We start from the raw sequence: 20,481 nt of genomic DNA, 5'->3' as shown, positions 1-20,481 counted from the left end.
GGCCACTGAGTGTATATTTACTGCATAATGTGAATGAATCAGAACAGAACCAGTGAGGGCTCCACAGTAGCTTCCTCTGCGTGTGAATAGTAGTGGAGAAACACCCTCAGGAGACTGTTGCTCAGGCTCACCCCACCTTGTTGCGAAACCGTGAACTCTTGCAGTGTCTAACTGTCATTCTCTCTTCTCGCTGTCTTCCCAGGTGCTCATAGTGGATCTGTGTGCAGACAAGTTTGTCGTTCAGGTGTGTACACATAGCAGCTTATAAAGGGAGTGATAGGTGTGGTCCCAGTGGGGAAAGATGGCTTTGCCTACACTTGTCCCTTGTTTACATGCAGAATGTTTTAAGGGTGACAGATAGAAAATTCTGTCACACCCACAAGCGCTGCAGAGATGAAACTATATAGAATGCAAGCCCAGACCGCAATCCATGTCATGACGCGAACATGAAGGCGGTTTTGCAGCAGATTCAGAGCTGCAGATTTGTCCGTCTATTCAATTTATGGACGAGTGTGTAGGATTCAGTGGCATCTAGTGGTGAGGTTGCAGATTGAATAGCCCTCCGCTCACCCCTCCCTTCCTAAACATACATAACTACAGTGGCCTTCAGGTAATGTAAAAAGCCAGTGTTTGGTTTGTCCAAACTTACTGTAGAAACGTGGCGGTGCGACATGGCTGACTCCGTGAAGAGGACCCACTCCCTATGTAGATATGAAGGGCTCATTCTACGCTAACAAAAACACAACAATACTTATTTTCAGGTTATTATACGCTAAAGAAAAGATAGTTATGAATATTATATTACCTTTCTGCTAATAGATCCCCCGAAATACAACACACTGCTCCTTTAATGACAAATGTGTTTTTTTTGTTTGGTTGTGTTTATATTAGGGCTGTCAATCGATTAAAATAGTTAATCGCGATTAATCGCAAATTAATTTCCACATTTTTTATCTGTTCAAAATGTTCCTTAACGGGGGATTTGTCAAGTATTTAATACTCTTATCAACAATACTCTAATATGCTTACTTTGTGCAAATATAGGTATATATTTATTATTGGAAATCAATTAACAACACAAAACAATGACAAATATTGTCCAGAAACCCTCACAGGTACTGCATTTAGCATAAAAAATATGCTCAAATCATAACATGGCAAACTGCAGCCCAACAGACAACAACAGCTGTCAGTGTGTCAGTGTGCTGACTTGACTATGACTTGCCCCAAACTGCATGTGATTATCATAAAGTGGGCATGTTTGTAAAAGGGGAGACTCGTTGGTACCCATAGAACCCATTTACATTCACATATCCTGAGGTCAGAGGTCAAGGGACCCCTTTGAAAATGGCCATGCCAGTTTTTCCTCACCAAAATTTAGTGTAAGTTTGGAGCGTTATTTAGACTCCTGCGCAACAAGCTAGTATGACATGGTTGGTACCAATGGATTCCTTAGGTTTTTATACTTTCATATGATGCCAGTATTTTCATTCTAGCTTTAAAATTGAGCCCGCTACATCCTAAAAGTCACAAGTTGCGTTAATGTATTAAAGAAATGAGTGGCTTTAAAACGAATATGCGTTTGCGCGTTATTTTCGTTTTGATGACAGCCCTAATTTATATTTATGTCTGTCTTAATTTGACTGGGTTCCTATTTGACATTTGATTTGTTCAGGCACAGTCTCTTTCTCTCTTAACAAGCTAATGGGACACGCAGCGATTGACTTGCCAGCCACTCCAACATTAGCTGTCTGATATACAGAACTCTAATTTTAATATTGCTAGTAGCTTCCCTCCGCAGCATGTGACTTAAATTACATCATTGTTTAAATGAAAGTGCTAGAGATGATTTGACACAGTGTAGTCTGTATGGTATTTAGACGGCCTCACGCTATCTGTTCTTTTGGCTCGTGGCATATTAAATTTGAAATGGGTCATTGTCCAAATAACAGATTGCCTTTAGTGTTGAACAGCATTAGCTTTTTTGTTTTTTGTACAGCAGATTTAAAATCCATCTTCATGCACCACAGCACAAAACCTAATTTCGAAATGAAAATGTACCGCTGTTAGTTCATCAGAACAGATTGGCCAAACGCGACCATAACATGGGAAATCAGCAATTTAGTCAGTCAGAAGTACATACAGTATTTATGATCCAGTCCACTGATGAGGCAATGATTCCCACTAAGACCAAAATGTATGTTGTGACAGTGTGTGAGACAGATTAGATGTACAGTATGTTTGTAAATGGCATCATGTGACTGCTGTTGACCTTTGCTGTGATGTGTGACAGCTGGGTGATGAAGACTGCATCCTGCCCAGTAAACTGCAGGCAGCACTGCAGCAGATCCTGGAGGACAGGGAAGATATCCTGAGACAGGGGGACGGAGACAGCTGTGGAGGTTGGTATAATCTCATAGACTGTATATAACAAGTGGACGTAGTCACTGTGACATCAACCATTGGTTTGTGGATTGCTGTTTTGAAGCTTTGAGTTCAGCATTTTGGCCCTCACCATCTTGGCTTTTGGCCATCGCCATCTTGTGACATGAGAGGGTGGAGCTAAGTACAACCGAACGCTGAATAAGACATTTTTAGGCGACCAAAAAGGTTGTAAATAACTTTCATGAACTCAAAACACACTGTGAAAGGGTTAAAGTTCTAACACAAAAACAACTCCCACATCAGACAACGCCGTGGTAGCGACCTGTCAATCACAAGGTAGCCACGCCCTAAAGCATCCCCTGCTTTATTGACTTTTTTACTAAATGGGACCATAATTTACTAAATGAACATCATGCTGTATTGAAGAAGATTTGAAACTAGTGATTGAGACCATAAACTCATGTTTACAATGTTTACTGAGGTAATAAATCAAGTGAGAAGTAGGCTCATTTTCTCATAGACTTCTATAGAACCAGAGGAGTCGCCCCCTGCTGGCTGTTAGAAAGAATGCAAGTTTAAGGCACTTCAGCAGTGGCTTCACTTTTCAGACCCGGAGGTAGCCCACTGGTGTAAACAGATATTACATGTTCCAAACTGGGCAGTTGAAACTGTAATCTGATGTCCACTGATGACCCGTTTAGGTCGTTTACTAGATTACAATTTGCAATACATCCATTTGTGCATCACAATAAAAGACATTTCAATAATAAGTCGTAAAGTAAGCAAAAGCCTTTAACATGTCTCAGAATTTGTAGTAAGTCTGTTTTATTATTTTATTAAACAAATGTATCTGTTAGATAATCCTATTGCAAAACTACGGTACAATTCATCTGTTCTGGAGTCTGTCATCAACCCTTTTGTCTTCATCCTAAATGTGTCCCGTCTAGGTCAGCAGGCTGACTTGAGCTCTCTGGTGTCGGAGGGTTTTGTGCGGTTCTTCGTGGAGCTGGTGGGCCACTATCCCCTCCACATGGTCGAGTCCTCCAACGGAAGCAGGGAGGTCCAGCGCGAAAGCTTTCGCAAATCTCACCCCTCCCGTGGAGTCCGCCAGTTCCTGCAGCTCTTCATGGACACTCAGATGTTTGCCGGCTTCATTCAGGACAAAGAGCTGCGCAGCGGAGGTGTAAGAGGTAAGTGTGTTGATGTAGCAGTGCCAATAGTCATGAGGGTTGATTCTTTTCTCTCTTTTTTTTTTTAAAGCATTGAGAAAACTTTTTTTCTTACATGACTTTATGAAACAGCAAATTATTAGGTGCACTGATAGAGTTCTTAAAAGACGAAACAAAACTTAGAGATGCAATTTCTTCACACTCAGTTCTGACAGAGGAACTACTTTTCATCGTAAGAAAATTAATAGGAAGAAAAATAAATATTCAAGTCAATACAATCCTCATATTGCTAGTCATTGCTAGTTTCAGACTGAGGCAGTTGTCATTTTCACGCCCAGCGCCCACGTAGTGCAAGTAGCAAATGTACTTGCGCCTATCTGTGTGCCTCATGGAAATGAGGTGTGTTCTGGTGCTTCGTTGTCGCGTTGCTATTTTAAGGCATGCAGAAAGCGATTGTGCCATTGACCAAGAAAAACCTGTTCTGGTGCAGTATTTTCCTGCAATTTAAAGGCGCATTATTCAGATGGTAAGATGCGTCTCAACACGCAAACACTCTGCTTGTTACACACACAGTGACACACAGCAGCGCTCCTCCTCCTCAGTTAAACCACAGTGTCAACTCAAGAGCAATGTTTTTATTTATGTTACGAAAAACACAAAATTCAGGCTGCAGGTGACAATTCAGAATATAATGGAATACAATGAAGTAAGGCTCTCAGGCATTCTGTTCTGCTAAACCTCAGCACTCCTCCGGTCACTGGCAAGACCAGTGACGTCTCCTCTCATCATGTGAGTGTAGACGTAGGCTACTTCAAAGTTTGTGGGCCCTCTCCACCTAAACAGCGTTGTTTTGAGGCTGATGGATCCGCGCGTTACGCACCGCCTCTCCGGCAGCGCCCAGCTGAAAACCCGTGCGTAAAGCATCACCGGAGGATTACGCTCAGCTTGTCCAAGCTCCTCGTGGGTTGCATTGGAAAGAAATGCAGTTTTCATTATTTATCAATACATGTTTATCATATTTAGCCTAGTGCTTATTATCATAAAATGAATTAGATAGGCTATCGGTGCATTTGGTCATATTCCGTCAAATGGAGTTGTTGATGAGACAGAGGATTGGGAGACAGCGGAGGCAGAGGTTCCACTTTTCATCATACTACATCCTATTTTCATTGCCAACGACTGCTTTTCTCTAATTGTTGTGCAATTGATAAATAAGGAAACTTGAACTTTAAACTTGATCCGTTTCCTCAGCAGAAAACGGCTCGCTTCTCCAATTTGCCGAATTCGCCTTTTAACCAGCCATGCGCCTGTTGCAGACACACTTGGCTTTTAAAGGGAATGGGAGATGACACTCTGATTGGTTTAATTCCTGTCACGCCCAAAACACACCTATGATTAATTACTAAATCCAGCCCCTTTTCCGTCTTACTTTGCGCCCAGATTATGCAGCGCTTAACCAGCAAAAGTGTAGTTGGACACGCCCTGAATACACTTGCATCATGCACTTCAAACCATGCACTATAGATGGTTAAAATAGGGCCCTAGATGTCATTGCTGCCTAAGATGTCCCTACCTTTTAATGTTCCCATAATGCTGTGCAAACAAAGTTTATCCACATACAACAAAAGACAAGAGTAATAAAAAACTAAATTAGCCACTTCCATCTTGACTTGTAATCTATCTGCTTGTGAAATCAGTTTGAAGAGTAGTGTGGATGCACCCTGTGAAGGAAATGTCATCCTAAAAAGATTTCACATTAAAGTTGGAGTAAAGAAGTCAAATGTTTCCATAAAATAAGTTGTTAAATGACTCAATGGGAGGTCACATGTCGGGTTTTGTATGATTGAATTAAACACAAATACCAGAACAATGAAACATTTGAAGAGATATGAAACTTTGTTCCTTTTTAAGATTGAATATGTGATTCTGTACTGGCTCTGTCTCGGTGGCTCAACATTTCCAACTTCCTCCCAGGTCTCTTTGAGCTCAGAGTGGCCGAGTATCTGGATTCGTACCCTGAGCCGGAGCCAAGCGGTGTGAACAAATTTCTTAAAGGACTGGGTAAGTGTTGCTCTTTCACCAAATGTTCACTTTCAAAGGTTAATCTTCAACAGCTAAATATTTTTCTCTTTTTTTTTTAGGAAACAAGATGAAACTCCTACAAATAAAATGAAACCAGACCAACACACCGTGGCTTTTTAAATGAAAGACTTTGTAATTACAAACGGAACTCTTGTTGCTGCTGGACCGGAGGAAATGAACGTGGATGAGAGTCTTGTGTCTAGATGTGAATGAGACGTTTAGGTATGAGAGGACGGGATTCATTGTACACATCGTACATTCCTTGTACAGTATGCATGTCTGAGAGCAGTGCACTTTTTTATTGGACGAAAACTGGAAAGGCTTTTCCTTTTCTAGCATTGTTTTATGAAACCTTGAGGACGAGGCGTTGTGTCTTTGGAAAACTACATAAAAAAACATTCCAGCTACTTCACCTCAGTTATCACCCTGAACATGTGAGGTTGTAACTATTTTCTCTTTGACTGGAAACTTGTTTACTTGCAACACGTTTTACATGCAGTAAATGCAACTTTAGTGTAAAATTCACTGTTGTAAGTACTTTACAACTGAAAATAATCTGTATGGTTCCAACCCGATGCATGTTTTTATACATTTTAATATCAAATTCCATTACCCATGTTGCATTCCTGTAAGCACAAACTGTACACAAACCATTTGTTTACTGCGTTTCCATTTGTTCGCATTTCAGATCGAGTAGGTTTATTAACTGTGATCAGAACATTTCAAAGTGTTAAGACTCCGGTTTAAAACCTCATCAATCAAAGTGAGTATTTACATTTTGAGGAAATTAGATCTGTTCTTCTGTCTTTCTCCTTGTTAACTGGAGTTGTAAATATATATATATATTTTAGATTTTGCACATTGTTGAGAACCAGTGTACAGTATTTGGATTATTTTTGTATTAAAGCATGATGTGTCCTATAAATAAATGGGTTCCCAAGGACTGCATTTAATGAGTGACTATGCTACTTCTAATGCAAATACCTTGAAAACTGGGGTGTACAGTAAACCATAACTAGAAAAACACTCAAGATTAAACCTGCAGTAGGCAGAATGTTTTTGGCTTTATTGGGCAAAAATTCCATAATAACCTAACATTGTTAAGATAGGTGTGATTGTGAGCGTTAATGTGAGCATGAATGATTGTCTGGCGAAGTTAGCACATTATATTGTCTTCTGCTGCCTGTTCTTTCATTACAAAGAAGGCAGATATCTGTTTTCTCTATTTGCAGCCTTTTTTCCCTAAATGCTGCGTGTCGTCAATACTCAAATACTTTTAGAGATATATCAAAACTAAAAGTTTAACTCAAGATTTCAAAATAAATGTATCTCCTCTTACCATGATTAAACTAGACCCACCAAGCTTTTTCGACATACTATACTATGACGTTTTTATGACTTTCTTTTACATACTGAACTATGATATTTGTATGACTTTTTTGGACATACTATACTATGATATTTTTTACTTTTTTCGAAATATTATATTAATACATTTTTATGGCTTTCTCCGACATAGTATACTAATACATTTTTATGTTGGTTTTTTTACATACTATACTATGACTTTTGTCGACACTATACAATGACTTCTTATGGCTTTTTTCGTAATACTATACAATGACTTTTTATGACATACTATACTAATACATTTTTGTAATTGGGACAGGGGTGTAGTTTCACCTATTTTTACCTGTTCACTTGGACCGCGGAAGTTCGACAAAGAGGGTGAGATAGGTTTGGATATTTTCTGTTGACTGTCACATTACGTTTAGTTATTCCAGTTAGCCTTATTGTTTGTAATTCCTTTCATTTAATAAACAGTAAAACACATCTGGACTTTTAGGAACGAGTCACACAGTTAAGAGCCTACTTCAGCCTCTTGGCGGCTACAAGCGCATTCTGTTAAACAATATATTATGTCCACTAACAGTATATATGGAGGATTAAATATGACAGAATTAATGAAATGAATAAATCAATCAATGCTGAAAAAAAAGTATGTACATAAATATAAAATTAATAATATAATAAATAAATTAAAGCTAAAATAAATAAATCAATACATAATAAAGAAAACTTCCTTTCTTGTAATGTTATTTTTGTTTAAAAGAATTATGATTAAAGCAATTAACGGCGATGAAATAAATGCCAATAATAGATTTTAATAAATTTGCAGGGACACGGATTCTTTCATTCATTCAAGGCACAAACGCAACGTAATTTTTGATTTAATTTATTAAGGTGACAATTTCTATTTTACACATCTTTCATGTACATCAGCAATTAAACAGGGAAAAGAAAATATAGTATTACCATAAACCTCTTATTAAAACCTTTCTTTTACAAAAGAAACTTTGTTATTGACACCATTTACAACTCGTTTTTCATATACAGGAGAGTGACAGTGGTTTAGTTTGTACATTGGAAAGCGACAACAAAAAGAAGCGGTGAATTATGATATTCACATATTTGCTTAACTGCTATGTCCCTGGCATTTTAATATGTGATCGACCCAGAACAAGATTAAAACAACACTCAATCAGGGGTAACAATCTGAGGCAAAAATGTAAATAGGCAACTTTACCAATCAAATTTTCATCATGATACATTCGTTATATTACACTGACTTTGTCTCAGTAGTTGTTATCCCAGATGAGGTCGCGATTAGCCATCGAAACAGGCCATGCTTCCAGCTTCTTCTAGCTTTTCCACACTGGTGCAGTTTCTTCAAAAGAACTCATCAAACTCTTCTTGGTCTGGTTACTTCTCTACAGCAGGGTCAAGAAGGACTGACCAGAGCCAGAGTATTCATTTGACCATAAAGCCCACGTGGTCAATCACCTCTGCCGTCATCAAGTTGCTAAAAATGTACCTGATGTCTGAGGGTAGAAATAAGGCTACCTGAAGGCTAATGACAAACATCATCTCACCATGCATGTGGAAACAAAGAGTCTAGAGTTGCCAACAACCAGGACTGGATGGCCCACATGCTGAAGAAAAGAAAGAGAGTGGAGGGATATTTTTAAAAAGTGCTGTGCTTTGTCAGACCAACAACCCCTGAATCCAATGTTCTTCAGTAACCACACCTGTCTTTTCAGTGTGTAATTAACCAATTCAAAAGGACACTCCAAAACGAGCAACCACGCTACCTGGTATTTTGTTTTCATAAATATAAATTAATCATCTTCTTAAACTCTGTACTGATCAAACAAGTGTTTGCAGTTATAACACAAATACTGTTTCTTTACACACTCAATGTTGGATTCCACATTGGTAAAACATCTGGGAGGTTTCTGTAATCAGTGAACAGTAATCTGATAAAATTGTCTGTTCTTGAGATCCATAATAATCAACACATCTTCAAAATTTAAAACATAACCACACGTATAATTTCACTGTGTTTCAGACATTCATTTTGAAGCAGTATCTTTGTCTGTAAAACAAAATGACATCATGGGAATTTTGACTGTTATGAAGTGAAAATACTCAAAAGGTAAAATGTTCCTTTAAAAAGGTCCGGTGTGTAGGATTTAGGGGGATCTATTGGCAGAAATGGAATATAGTGTTCATAACTATGTTTTCATTAGCGTATAATCACCTGAAAATAAGAATTGTTGTATTTTTGGTAGCTAAAGATAAGTTCACACTACACGACTTTCAAAGTCGTCAGATCTCAGTACTGTTCACACTACACAACTTGCTGCCTTGTTATCGGGAGTCTTGAAGTCCTTGTGGTTTTACATTACTTGACTGACCGGAGACGGGAGTCACACACTACAAGATTTTTCACTGGGAGGAATCCCTGATGAGGTCTCCGAACTATGTTTTGTCATGAAAAAATAGGCGAGAAACACAGGGTAAATGACGTGATACCATACGCGAGACACAATGCTGATGTTGTTGTTATTGTTGTGTTGCAAATGCAACACATATAGTAAGTTCCTATTGTTTTCTTTTGTCTTTTTAAGAATATTTTTTTTGTTTTTTTGCCTTTATTTTGATAGAGATAGTCATAGTTGTGAAAGGGAGCGAGAGAGGGGATGACATGCAGCAAAGGGCCACGAGTAAGATTCAAACCCCGGGTCATTGGAGCAAACCTTTGATACATGGGCGCTTTACCAGGTAAGCTATTATTGTTACAGGCGACCGGTCCTCCCTCAGGTTTCCCCTAAACCCGTGTCTCATGCTCTCATTGGCTGTAGCTCCTGGCAGGAGTTCCCGACAGGTCCACATATTTAGCATGCTAGATATCTGGAATGTGTCTGCGAGGCATCGACGAGTGTCGGTGAGCATCTCGGCTCGCGTCTTTGAGTGGTTCACACATGATGCTGCGAGCGGCGAGCCAACGGCGATTTTTAAAGTCGTGTAGTGTGAATAGGCATTAGAGTTAGCCCTTCATATCTACATAGGGAGCGGGTCCTCTTCACAACCTCTCGCGTTTTTACGTTACCTGAAGGCCACCGTAGTTCTCTGACACGCTTGGAAAGGGAAGGGTGAGCGGAGGGATATTCAGTTGGTTGCAATCTGAAACCTCACCACTAGATGCCACTAAATCCTACACACTGGACCTTTAAATGTAAAAGGGAAGACAAAAGTTTGAAATACCGCACTGCATCTTTTTGACAGTGATTTTTAAATTCCTAAAAATGTTTATTTTCCCATTCATTTTGGTTGCCTGTGGGGCAAGAAGAGTCACCTCACCTTCAAATGCTACATGTGTATGAGGAGCTACATACAATTTCTTTTAGTCTTTTGCAAAATTACGATTCAAAATGTCATCAAAGATTTTAACTAAACTGAAAATAAAAGTTTTGGTTTGACTTGCATTTGGTGTTTTTCACTTTTCGTACATCTTGAGTACTGAATACACGGAACACCGTCTTAAAATACATACTTCATCCCCAATGGATTTCTTCAGGATCTTGTTTTTTAACAAGACCACCCCATGAATTAAAATAAGGAGGGTGTAAAATGTCTCTGAAACTGATTTTAAAAGGAATAACTTATAAAATACTCCCAGAATACTCTAATCCAAGACATCCCATTCCCCATCACAGTGTACAAACTCCGGCCCTATAAAGCTAGGGTCGGTTTAAGTTCTGTTGAAGTCTTCCATATGTCCCACCACTACAAATAATGGAGGCTCCAACACATTTCACAATCATTAAGTGATTCACAGATCAAATACTATAGAACCAGGAAAAGAAAACGGTTTCTCTCTTGTTACTTATATCAGGCATGTCGCCCAAATCTCTTTGCAGCACCAAGATTGTCTGTTATTTAAGCATTAGCTGGGGGGCACTCTTTAGAAATTCACTACGGCTTAGCTATCATCTTAGACGGGTTTCTGTGCGACGTCATCACAGAGATGCGCGCGCAGCTAGGGGGGCAGAAAACACGGCAGGTCTAGCAGAGCCAAGCTCCAAAGCTGAGATGACGAAGGGGTTGTTGTGCAGTAAACTGCACCAACCGCAGAAAAGATGCATGTAAATTGTTTAATATTCTGAGGGGATCACATGCCTTTGCTAAAAACAGAAGAAGATTATGGATCCAGGCCTGATGGGCGAAAGCGTTCTAGTCACACAGCGATAGCAGAGCAGCGGCTGGTCATGGCGAGCTGTCATGCTCCACAGATCGATAGAAATGAACTGATCAACCACAGGGTGATCGACTCACACTCTAAGGAAATATTTATATATATTTAGCAACTCTGCCTTAAAACTTAAAGGTGATGCAAGACTTCGTTACCGCTCTAAATTGCTAACCGCTAACGTTAGCTAGCAACCAGCAACACGCTATTTAATAGAAAGCCGTCAGGGGTCTGATGTTAATGTTCACCTGCCTGACATACAAAGAGCTGCTGTGTGACTGGTTCTACTAATAACAAGATCAAAATCCAAGTCTCCAGTTTTATATTAACGTTACACCTAATGAGGAACCGCAAAGGAAAAAGTATCTAGCGGCGGCCATCAAGCTGGGGCTCACGTAACTTAAACTCCGACCGGAGTGTCAACCAAACAGACCCTAGTCCCCCAAGTCAAATGTCACACTTATGTCTGATCTAACCTTACCCATTTCATAACAGGTGATAATAGTAAACAAATCTCATACCAATACGTCATATGATAGTGGTATCTGGTGGTCGGACTCTGCAGGGGTCTAGTATACTAACAGGAACGTACTAACAAAGCAAAATCTATGTTGATTACAACCGGCTGCCGAAGCGGTTTTGCCCCCTGAATGCGCACGCATCCTGTAATGTTGGTATACAAGAAACCCGTCTATGGTCAGCTGTTACTGTTCATTTTTTTTTTTTTTTTCTTTTTTTTTTAAAGATCCACTTTAGTCATGAGTAGAGATGCAGATGGAAGTATGATAGATTTGAGGATATGATGGGATGGATGAATGACTGATGTAAATGATGCTAACTGTGGATGCAACAGACAATCTTTTTGGTGAAACTTAACCCTGTTTTAGAAAAAAGCACACCCTCTCAATATTGCCTTAAAATGAACACTTTGACATTTACCAGATGATTTAAAGCAGAGCAACTTAATAAGAAGAAATCAGGTAGTCAAAGACACCCTGATGACACACTACTGTTAGAACATGTGACCCTTCTGGTTATGAGATTTCGACTCAGGCCACCCTGTTGCCTTTCATTACATGATCACGCGTAGGTAGGAAAAAAACTACTGCAGTCCCATTAAAACAGATGCCATGGAGGGTGAGTTTTCAGGATCCCATGCATAATTTGCCGCACATTCTGAGAGAGACGGGAGCAGCTCCTGCGTTTTGGTTTAAAAGAATACAAAATGTTCACGTACCAATCAAGCATAGACAGGCCTGCAGATCCCTCCTTTGCAACAACATGCAGACAACAGTCTCACGCACGCACCCATAGACGTACCATACAGGTGCGTGCGTGCATGCAGGAGCAGAAACACATGAAACACCCGCTTTTTTTTTCTGAAGGGGCTCCCTGATTTGAACACTGGTGGTCTTTATTCCTTCAGACTCCTGCAGCCACTATTCAACCTTCTCCTCCTGGTTTCTCTCACTCCTGTCCGAAGCCTTCCGTCTCCTCGATGGCAAACATCAGCTTCTCCTTCAGTTGCTCGTAGCTCTTGTAGGGTGGCAAGTCCAGTCTGTTGAAGCTGGGGAAGTAAAATAAGTTTTTTTTCAGCTTGGCATTGAACTCATGTTCATCTGGTGTTTATTCAAGGTAAGACCTCTTTTAGAAAGAGCTGAACGAGCATCAAGACTCTGATTTGACCCATGAGGAACTACATTCTCCTTAGGCTTGGGCGGTATCGTTATTTTCATACCTTCATACCCTCCTGACATTTCACCGGGGTATCCGGTATATGACGGTATATGACGGTATATGGCGGTATATGACGGTATATGTGGGTATATGGCGGTATGTGACGGTATGTGACAGTATGTGACAGTATGTGACAGTATATGCGGGTGGTGGTGGCAGACTGGCAGTTGAATAAAATCATGTGGTAAGCTGCTTTTGTAGTTTGAAGAAGACTAAACCCAAAACACTGAGACGCCATCTTTCTGAGCTCAGCTGCCTGTTTCGCAATAGAGACCGAATTCTGGTGGCGCGTGCTGTGCACTACAATACATTACATCAATACAGTATCACAAAAAGCAGAGCGTCTGTATTTATGACGGTATTGAAAATCATACCGTGGGGATTTCTAAATACCCTGGTACTGTATATTGTAATGCCATTATACCGCCCAAGCAATTCTCCTACACCCATAAGTCCTCGTGCAATGTGGGATTATGTCCCAACACAACTAACCATTCAAACAAACTAGGGCTGTCAAGGTTAACGCGATAAAAACGAAAATTCATTTTAACGCCACTAATTTCTTTAACGCATTAACGCAACTTGGTATTTTTAGGTTGTAGCGGGCTCAATTTTAAAGCTAGAGTGAAGATACTGGCATCATATGAAACTATAAAACCTAAGGAATCCATTGGTATCATCATGTAGCTTGTTGCAAAAGAGGCTAAATAACGCTCCAAACTCCACATTTTGGCGAGAAAAAACTGGCATGGCCATTTTCAAAGGAGTCCCTTGACCTCTGACCTCCATATATGTGAATGAAAATGGGTTCTGTGGGTACCCACGAGTCTCCCCTTTACAGACATGCCCACTTTATGATAATCACATCCAGTTTGGGGCAAGTTATATTCAAGTCAGCACACTGACACACTGACAGCTGTTGTTGCCTGTTGGGCTGCAGTTTGCCATGTTATGATTTGAGCATATTCTTTATGCTAAATGCAGTACCTGTGAGGGTTTCTGGACAATATTTGTCATTGTTTTGTGTTGTTAATTGATTTACAATAATAAATATACACTTACATTTGCATAAAGCAGCATATTTGTACACTCCCATGTTGATAAGAGTGTTAAATACTTGTGAAATCTCCCTTTACGGTACATTTTCAACAAATAAAAAAAATGTGTGATTAATTTGCGTGATGAATTATGGACAATCATGCAATTAGTCACGATGAAATATTTATTGATTGACAGTCCTAAAAGAAACCAAATTAAAGCAGGAAACACTAAGCTTAGTTAAGTAACAGTTTGAACTACAGGAGTTTGATCCACACTGAGTCAATCTGCTGTAGTTTGCATGAAACTCACCACGTGTGACTTCTGGGAAGCCAGTTTTCTTTTCCAACCTTCTCAATACAGAACTTCTGGGGACCGTTGCTTCCTGTAAAGTGAAGCACAGGTCAGTAGGAGCTAGAATGATCATGGTTCATTTAACACACCATCACCAGTATGAACTGGAGTTTATAACACTTTACAATAACCATCATTTATAAATGGTAAATTGATAGTTAATTAAACTCAGTTAACAGTAACAAACAATGAAATGATCATTAATAATGTTTACTGATTATTAGTAATGCTATAATTTGTTATTTTAACAGTTTATTGTTGCACACATTGTTATACTATATACAGTATATATATATTTGTTAATGTTAACGAAATGATGTGCATACCTTTAAGAGATAGTTAATAAAACATCTATAAACATTACATAGATAGATGTTTGTAACACTTTGTTAATGATTAATAATTGGTTTGTAAACTGTATATAAACATTATTTGGATGGCTATCATAAAGTTGAAACTGAGGACTATAATACGTTGTTAAATGGTTGATAAATACTTTTTAACGCATCTATAAACATTATTTAGATGGTTAATACTTTGTCAATGGTTAATAATTGGTTTCTGGTCCATCTGTTTATGTAATGTTTATAGAGGTTTGACAAACTATTTCTTAAAGGTTTACAAATCATTTTGTAATTATTAACAAATACATAATATAGTAAATAAAATGTTATGTGTGCAACAATAAACGGTTAATAGTTTACGAATGTAATCAGAATATAATAGTTATAGTCCCTCATCAGTTATGATACAATATAGAATTTATAAACAAATTATTTCACATTACACAAACTAATGATAAAATAACAGAAATTACAGCATTACTAATAATTAGTAAACATTATTAATTATCATTCGTTGTTTATTAACAGTAAAATAGCTATTAACTATTTTTATTTAACTATTAATTTACCATTTATTAATGATGGTTATTATAAAGTGTTAGAGAAACGGGGACAAACACAATCAGATCCCACTGATCCCTATCTTTACAATCCCAGATAAAAACTGTTGTATAAAACAAAGTAGTAGTAGAAATAGTATACTATTTAATACTTAATAAAACAGAAGACAGGAACAAAAGACAGACATAAATGAAGAACAGGTTTATAGAAAATAAAAACGGAACAAAACTCTGTCTGGATGAGGCTCGGGTTATTATCCAGACATTGATGTATATTTCATCTGCATTTGGAATTCAATGCCAACTTAAATTAAATATATATATTGATGTGATTATTACCCATAAGGTCGACAAAGCCTCCGACGGGTAGGCGACAGGTACCGGTGACGAACTGCAGCAGCCTCATCCTCTTCTCATTGTCCATCTCCTTTATAAACTGCAAGACAAAGTGGCAAATAAATAAATAGCTTAGGAGAAAATGAAATTAAAAACTGTCTTAAAGTGTTTTTGTGCTTCACCACTAAAACATAGTTTTTAAATGTAATACTTTATTCACATTTTTTATAAACCATGGCAAGATGTAGGTGTAGGTAAGGTGTTGCCACATTTTCTTGAATTTGTCTGAGACACCACAAAGTATCAACCCTAAGCTTCTCTATTTGAAGGTGCTGCATGACACAGTTCACACAATTAAATCTCAATTCAACTGATTACTTGGGTTAATTATTGGACTTGCTGGAGGTACAGGTTCACAAACAAGTACCACAACCTAACTACTGGTGAGAATGAAACAATCAATATATAAATACATAAAATGTTAATAATGCTCATAATACAAAATCATTAACATAAATTATTAAGGCTCACAACACAGTATATTAATTTGGACTTGTTAAGTCATTATATTCCTCATATCCTTAATGTCTCTGCACGTTACAGTAACAAGTTGAATGTGACTGCTGCTGATGCACACTGACCTGCCAGAACCAGACGATCTGTTTGCTGCTTCGAGCGTAGTGTCTGTAGATGGTGCTTCTTTGCCAGTCTGCCAAGTCGATCTCCTGCATACCGCACAGCATCACCTGTGACAAGACACGAGTTATTCATATTTAAAAAATGTATTTTACTCATCGCGAAGAAAAAAAGCTGTTCCGGTGAAATCAGCTCGTCGTTCTGCAACACAAATTCAATTTACAGCACAGTAAATGTGCATTCCAGAGGTCAGACAGGCCTCCCATAGCACATCATATATCATGTGAGTTTCTGGTTCATCCATACCTCGAGCTCTTTAGCATCAAAGTACTGCAGGTACTGCTGAGGGAGGACCTCGTTGAAGCCTTCAAAGAAAGCCTGTGTCTGCTCTTCCACTCCTCTGGACATCCTCCATTCTGCTACCAGCCTGCAGGGGGAGACAGAGGCAATACACTCACATATTACACTCTACTTCATCAAACACTCAGAAACACTAAGAACAGTGACACTATGTGCTTCATTTTCAGAAAAACGACATTATAGCCCGACGTTTTACAGAGTAAAACCGACCCGACACATAATCTACTGCGTGAATTAAAACTGCTGAATGAAAATGACTGAATCAGAGAAATAATTCACCTGATGTACTCCTCCTTGTTCTCCTCAGTGACCTGGATGTCTCCTCCTCCTGTTTTCAGCTCAACGGTGGAGATTTCCCCCAGGATCTCTTTGTCAACGGAGAAGAACATCTCCAGCCCACACTCCTCGATGTCGTTATCCCTGAAGAGTTGCACATACAATTACAGCACAATCAAATGCAAGCAAATACAGGTCCATCTTCAATTAAACATGATCTAAAACCAAAGATCTGATAATTGAATTTAGAAGACATGCCCACACACATGAAGTCATATCCATCAAGAGTCAGACAGTGGAATGTGTGCAAACTTATAAATATATTCGGGACAAGTATTGACTCAAAGCTGAACTTTGAAGCTAATTGTGAAGCCGTGTGCAAAAAGGGGAACCAGCGTCTGTTTTGCTAGAGGAAACTGGCATATTTCCACAGATCTCGCCTTCTTCTTTTCTTGTCTGTCTTTAAAGAACAATCAGATCGTGATTGTGGTCTCGTAGGCTGATTGGTGAGTCACAGCTCAACCCACAGTCCCTGTACACCAGACGGTTACAGCGGTTAAACGACTCCATTTTAAAATGATGACTCCCAGCCCTTTGCACATTGACTTTCAGCTTCTTCCTTCTGGGCGGAGGTTTAGCGTCCCAAGGCGTAGAACAATGCAGTATAAAAATAGCTTTGTTCCAGCAGCCATCACTCACATCAACGAGTTGTAGGAACACTGTACAAGTTCTATAGAAGCAACACTTGCTTATTTATTTACTTATTCATTGTATTTTAGTGGTTTTAGTGATCAGTGGAGTCTTGAGTATTTTTTTTTTTTCTCATGTTTGTCTATTGTCTGTGTTTGTAAAATGTGTGTGTCACGATGGATACCTTGTCTTTTTACTGCAAATTAAATCTACCTATGGGTACAAATAAAGTAACCTGAACCTGAACAGCTGCTACAACAGTGTGCGTCATCCATTCATACATCATCCTACACAGACATGGCAGACTTGCTGCATGTCAATCAAAATCAAACAAGTCGCAAAACTTTGAAGAGTTGTAGCAGAAGGGGCAACCGAACTCTGAGGACCTCCATAGTGTTCGGAGTGTGATTGGAACTCTGGTCTTAAATAAAACTTTAACCACGCTTGCAACTAATTTTTCTTGAGTTCAGATTGGATTCCACAGACAATGACTTATGAATAAAAAATGGTCTGTGGCTGAAGCAAAATCTGAGATTTTTGAACCTCTAATCTAATCTTCTAGCGCATTACAGTGGTCTGTTATGTGCGCTATCAACATCATTGCTGACTCGCATCCAGCATCTCATTTGTTCCAACAGCTGGCCTCTGGCAGGCACTACAGCTACTAAACATCCTGTTTTAAGAGCAGCTTCTCAGGGTTCTCCCACGGAAATTGGTTAGCAGAGATGCTAAATTCTAAAAGTACCATCTAACTCTGTGATAGGTGTTATAAAATGGGAAACAAGTTGACAGAACTACAACATCACAGGATTATTTTTTTTTTTTTAAGTGAATCTGTTTGCTGGTAGTTTCAGATTTAGAGTGAGAGTGATCCATGATCAGTTTGATCATACAGCGCAACACTTTAAAACAACTGTGAGCTCTTCTTGAATTGTCACCGACACAACTGATAAGGACCTAATAACATTAGAATCAAGTCCACACGGTCAATATTAAACCTAAAACTAACTTCAACTAATGCAGACTATATTGGGTAAAATATGTGTCCAGGTATGGAACTTTTTTCCATCTTTATTCAAAAGCGCGGGCTTTTCAATTTGAGATCACGGCTCGTTGATTTCACGTTCAGATTTTAACCCTTTCCCTCAAAACCCTGTCCTCGCACTCAAATAGGCCCTGCTTACGCTTGGATTTGCTCTGCTTCTGCTCAAACAGTTGAAATCAGATATGTTGCTGCTTGCACAGATTTCCTGCTCCAGCTTCAGTCCTTCTCCTCACACTCAGTGTGTGCTTGTGAAAACATCTGCTCTCAGATTTCTCCTCTGTTCTCGGGTTTTCTGTGCAATAACCCTCTCAAAATTCCCCAACCAATAGAATGCCAGGTGTAGTGTTGACCAATGAAATGATCCCTAAAGGGCGTTTACCCTTTAAACGGCTTCAAGGCATATTATATGTACTTCCTTTGCTTTCTTTACAACTAGATATATAAATATTGTAATATTTTCATCAGTGGGCTATAGGCTCAAACACCATTGTGTTACCTCTTTGGCCGATAGATAGTGACTTAACAGATATTTATTTAAAAGGAAAATCTTTCAGATTGCCACTTTACGGTTAAATGGTATAGTTATATAGGTATACAGTATAAGGCTCACTTGATTCAACTATACCATTTAACCTTAAAGTTAGACCTTAAACGTTAGCAGAAGGCGGTCTTTATTTCAGGTGAGTTTCCTCTGCTGAAGTCCCGTCCTCTTCATCTGAAATTCATCAGCAGAGAAGTTTCTACAAACAGCCCTGTTGTTGTAATGTCTGACACATTTTGCCGACTCAGACACACACTCAAAGGCTCAAGACTTAACCTGGATTAACCGTGGATTTTGTGATTAATTGTGCGACAGTGAGACATCGGGACATTACATCATCCGCAAACACACAACACATACATTTATCAAGATAAAAAAAAAATAAAATACATTTAGCAAGATGCCAAAAACTAGTTAGGGGTTGTCTGATTCTTTCAGAATTTTCCTTAAACTTTCAATCCAAGCATGAAATACAAGACCATTTAGGCAATTGAGATGTACAGGGAAAGGTACACAATAACTTCAACACGTGTACAGTCTAATACCATCAATCGTATTTCAATTATTTCATGATTAACCCCAGAATAAGAAAGGTCTATATTGTTGAACTTGCTGTAAAAGTAGACTACCACCTCTCTCTAACTGCTGTCCACATGGCTCGGTGTACTCACTTGATCCACATGAGGGAGTTGTAGAACTCCGGGTCTATTGACTCCAGGTCCTTCAGGGCCAATGGCTTGTTTAGGATGCGCTTGTAGAATGGCAGTGAGAAACCAGTGTCGATGAACTTGCCGTGGAAAAGAGCCTGAGGGACAGAAACACACACGGCTTACTTTGTACAGTACAAAACCCTAAAGCAACTCTCACGATGACCTTTCTTGCCATACTTACTGATATAAACAAATGTATTAAAACACGACTAACCATGGCAATGAAGCGTCCTATGAACTTGAAATACTTGAGGTGGTCAGGGTTGATGTAGGAGGCAGGGTTGATCTGGAGACAGTAGTTATCTTTACCGGCATATTCAAACAGGCAGTACATGGGGTTCAAAACCTCATGGGACAACAGGAAGAACCATTCCCTGTCAGAGAGGAGAACACAGAAATGAGAAAAGGACAGTACCAAATAGCTAACTAGTTAACTAGCTACCTAACATATTAAACAGTAGGGAGCATTCCATTTAGTGTAGATTTAATTCATTGGGGTGAAATTATACAAGAAATACAGAAAATGCATCAAAGAAACTGCCAATATAAAGACAGACATCAAGAACTTATACAACTAAAGTCTAGGTCAGTCTCTTATGAGCCAAAAGAAAGAACACATTTCAGA

The 20,481-nt window shown here is 39.0% G+C and overlaps 2 protein-coding genes across 2 annotated transcripts in view; one reads left to right on the top strand and one right to left on the bottom strand.

Annotated features, from left to right (window-relative positions):
- The window catches only part of dennd2c (DENN/MADD domain containing 2C), a 28,687-nt gene extending 22,103 nt beyond the window's left edge, over positions 1-6,584 (top strand). The window contains exons 15-19 of the mRNA XM_037772056.1: positions 203-244; positions 2,294-2,402; positions 3,333-3,575; positions 5,529-5,615; positions 5,696-6,584. Coding sequence (XP_037627984.1) covers positions 203-244; positions 2,294-2,402; positions 3,333-3,575; positions 5,529-5,615; positions 5,696-5,727 — 513 coding nt within the window. The 3' untranslated portion in view covers positions 5,728-6,584. The remainder of the gene's footprint in view (positions 1-202; positions 245-2,293; positions 2,403-3,332; positions 3,576-5,528; positions 5,616-5,695) is intronic.
- A 1,272-nt stretch (positions 6,585-7,856) lies between these two features.
- Positions 7,857-20,481, bottom strand: part of LOC119490141 (E3 ubiquitin-protein ligase Itchy-like) — a 40,412-nt gene continuing 27,787 nt past the window's right edge. The window contains exons 17-24 of the mRNA XM_037773359.1: positions 20,071-20,230; positions 19,818-19,951; positions 16,874-17,014; positions 16,541-16,661; positions 16,240-16,344; positions 15,602-15,698; positions 14,317-14,389; positions 7,857-12,796 (exon numbers count right to left, since the gene is read on the bottom strand). Coding sequence (XP_037629287.1) covers positions 12,697-12,796; positions 14,317-14,389; positions 15,602-15,698; positions 16,240-16,344; positions 16,541-16,661; positions 16,874-17,014; positions 19,818-19,951; positions 20,071-20,230 — 931 coding nt within the window. The 3' untranslated portion in view covers positions 7,857-12,696. The remainder of the gene's footprint in view (positions 12,797-14,316; positions 14,390-15,601; positions 15,699-16,239; positions 16,345-16,540; positions 16,662-16,873; positions 17,015-19,817; positions 19,952-20,070; positions 20,231-20,481) is intronic.

The sequence above is a fragment of the Sebastes umbrosus genome, chromosome 6 (assembly GCF_015220745.1).
Source record: "Sebastes umbrosus isolate fSebUmb1 chromosome 6, fSebUmb1.pri, whole genome shotgun sequence".
Lineage (NCBI taxonomy): Eukaryota > Metazoa > Chordata > Actinopteri > Perciformes > Sebastidae > Sebastes > Sebastes umbrosus.
This window is presented reverse-complemented; position numbering and strand designations above follow the sequence as displayed.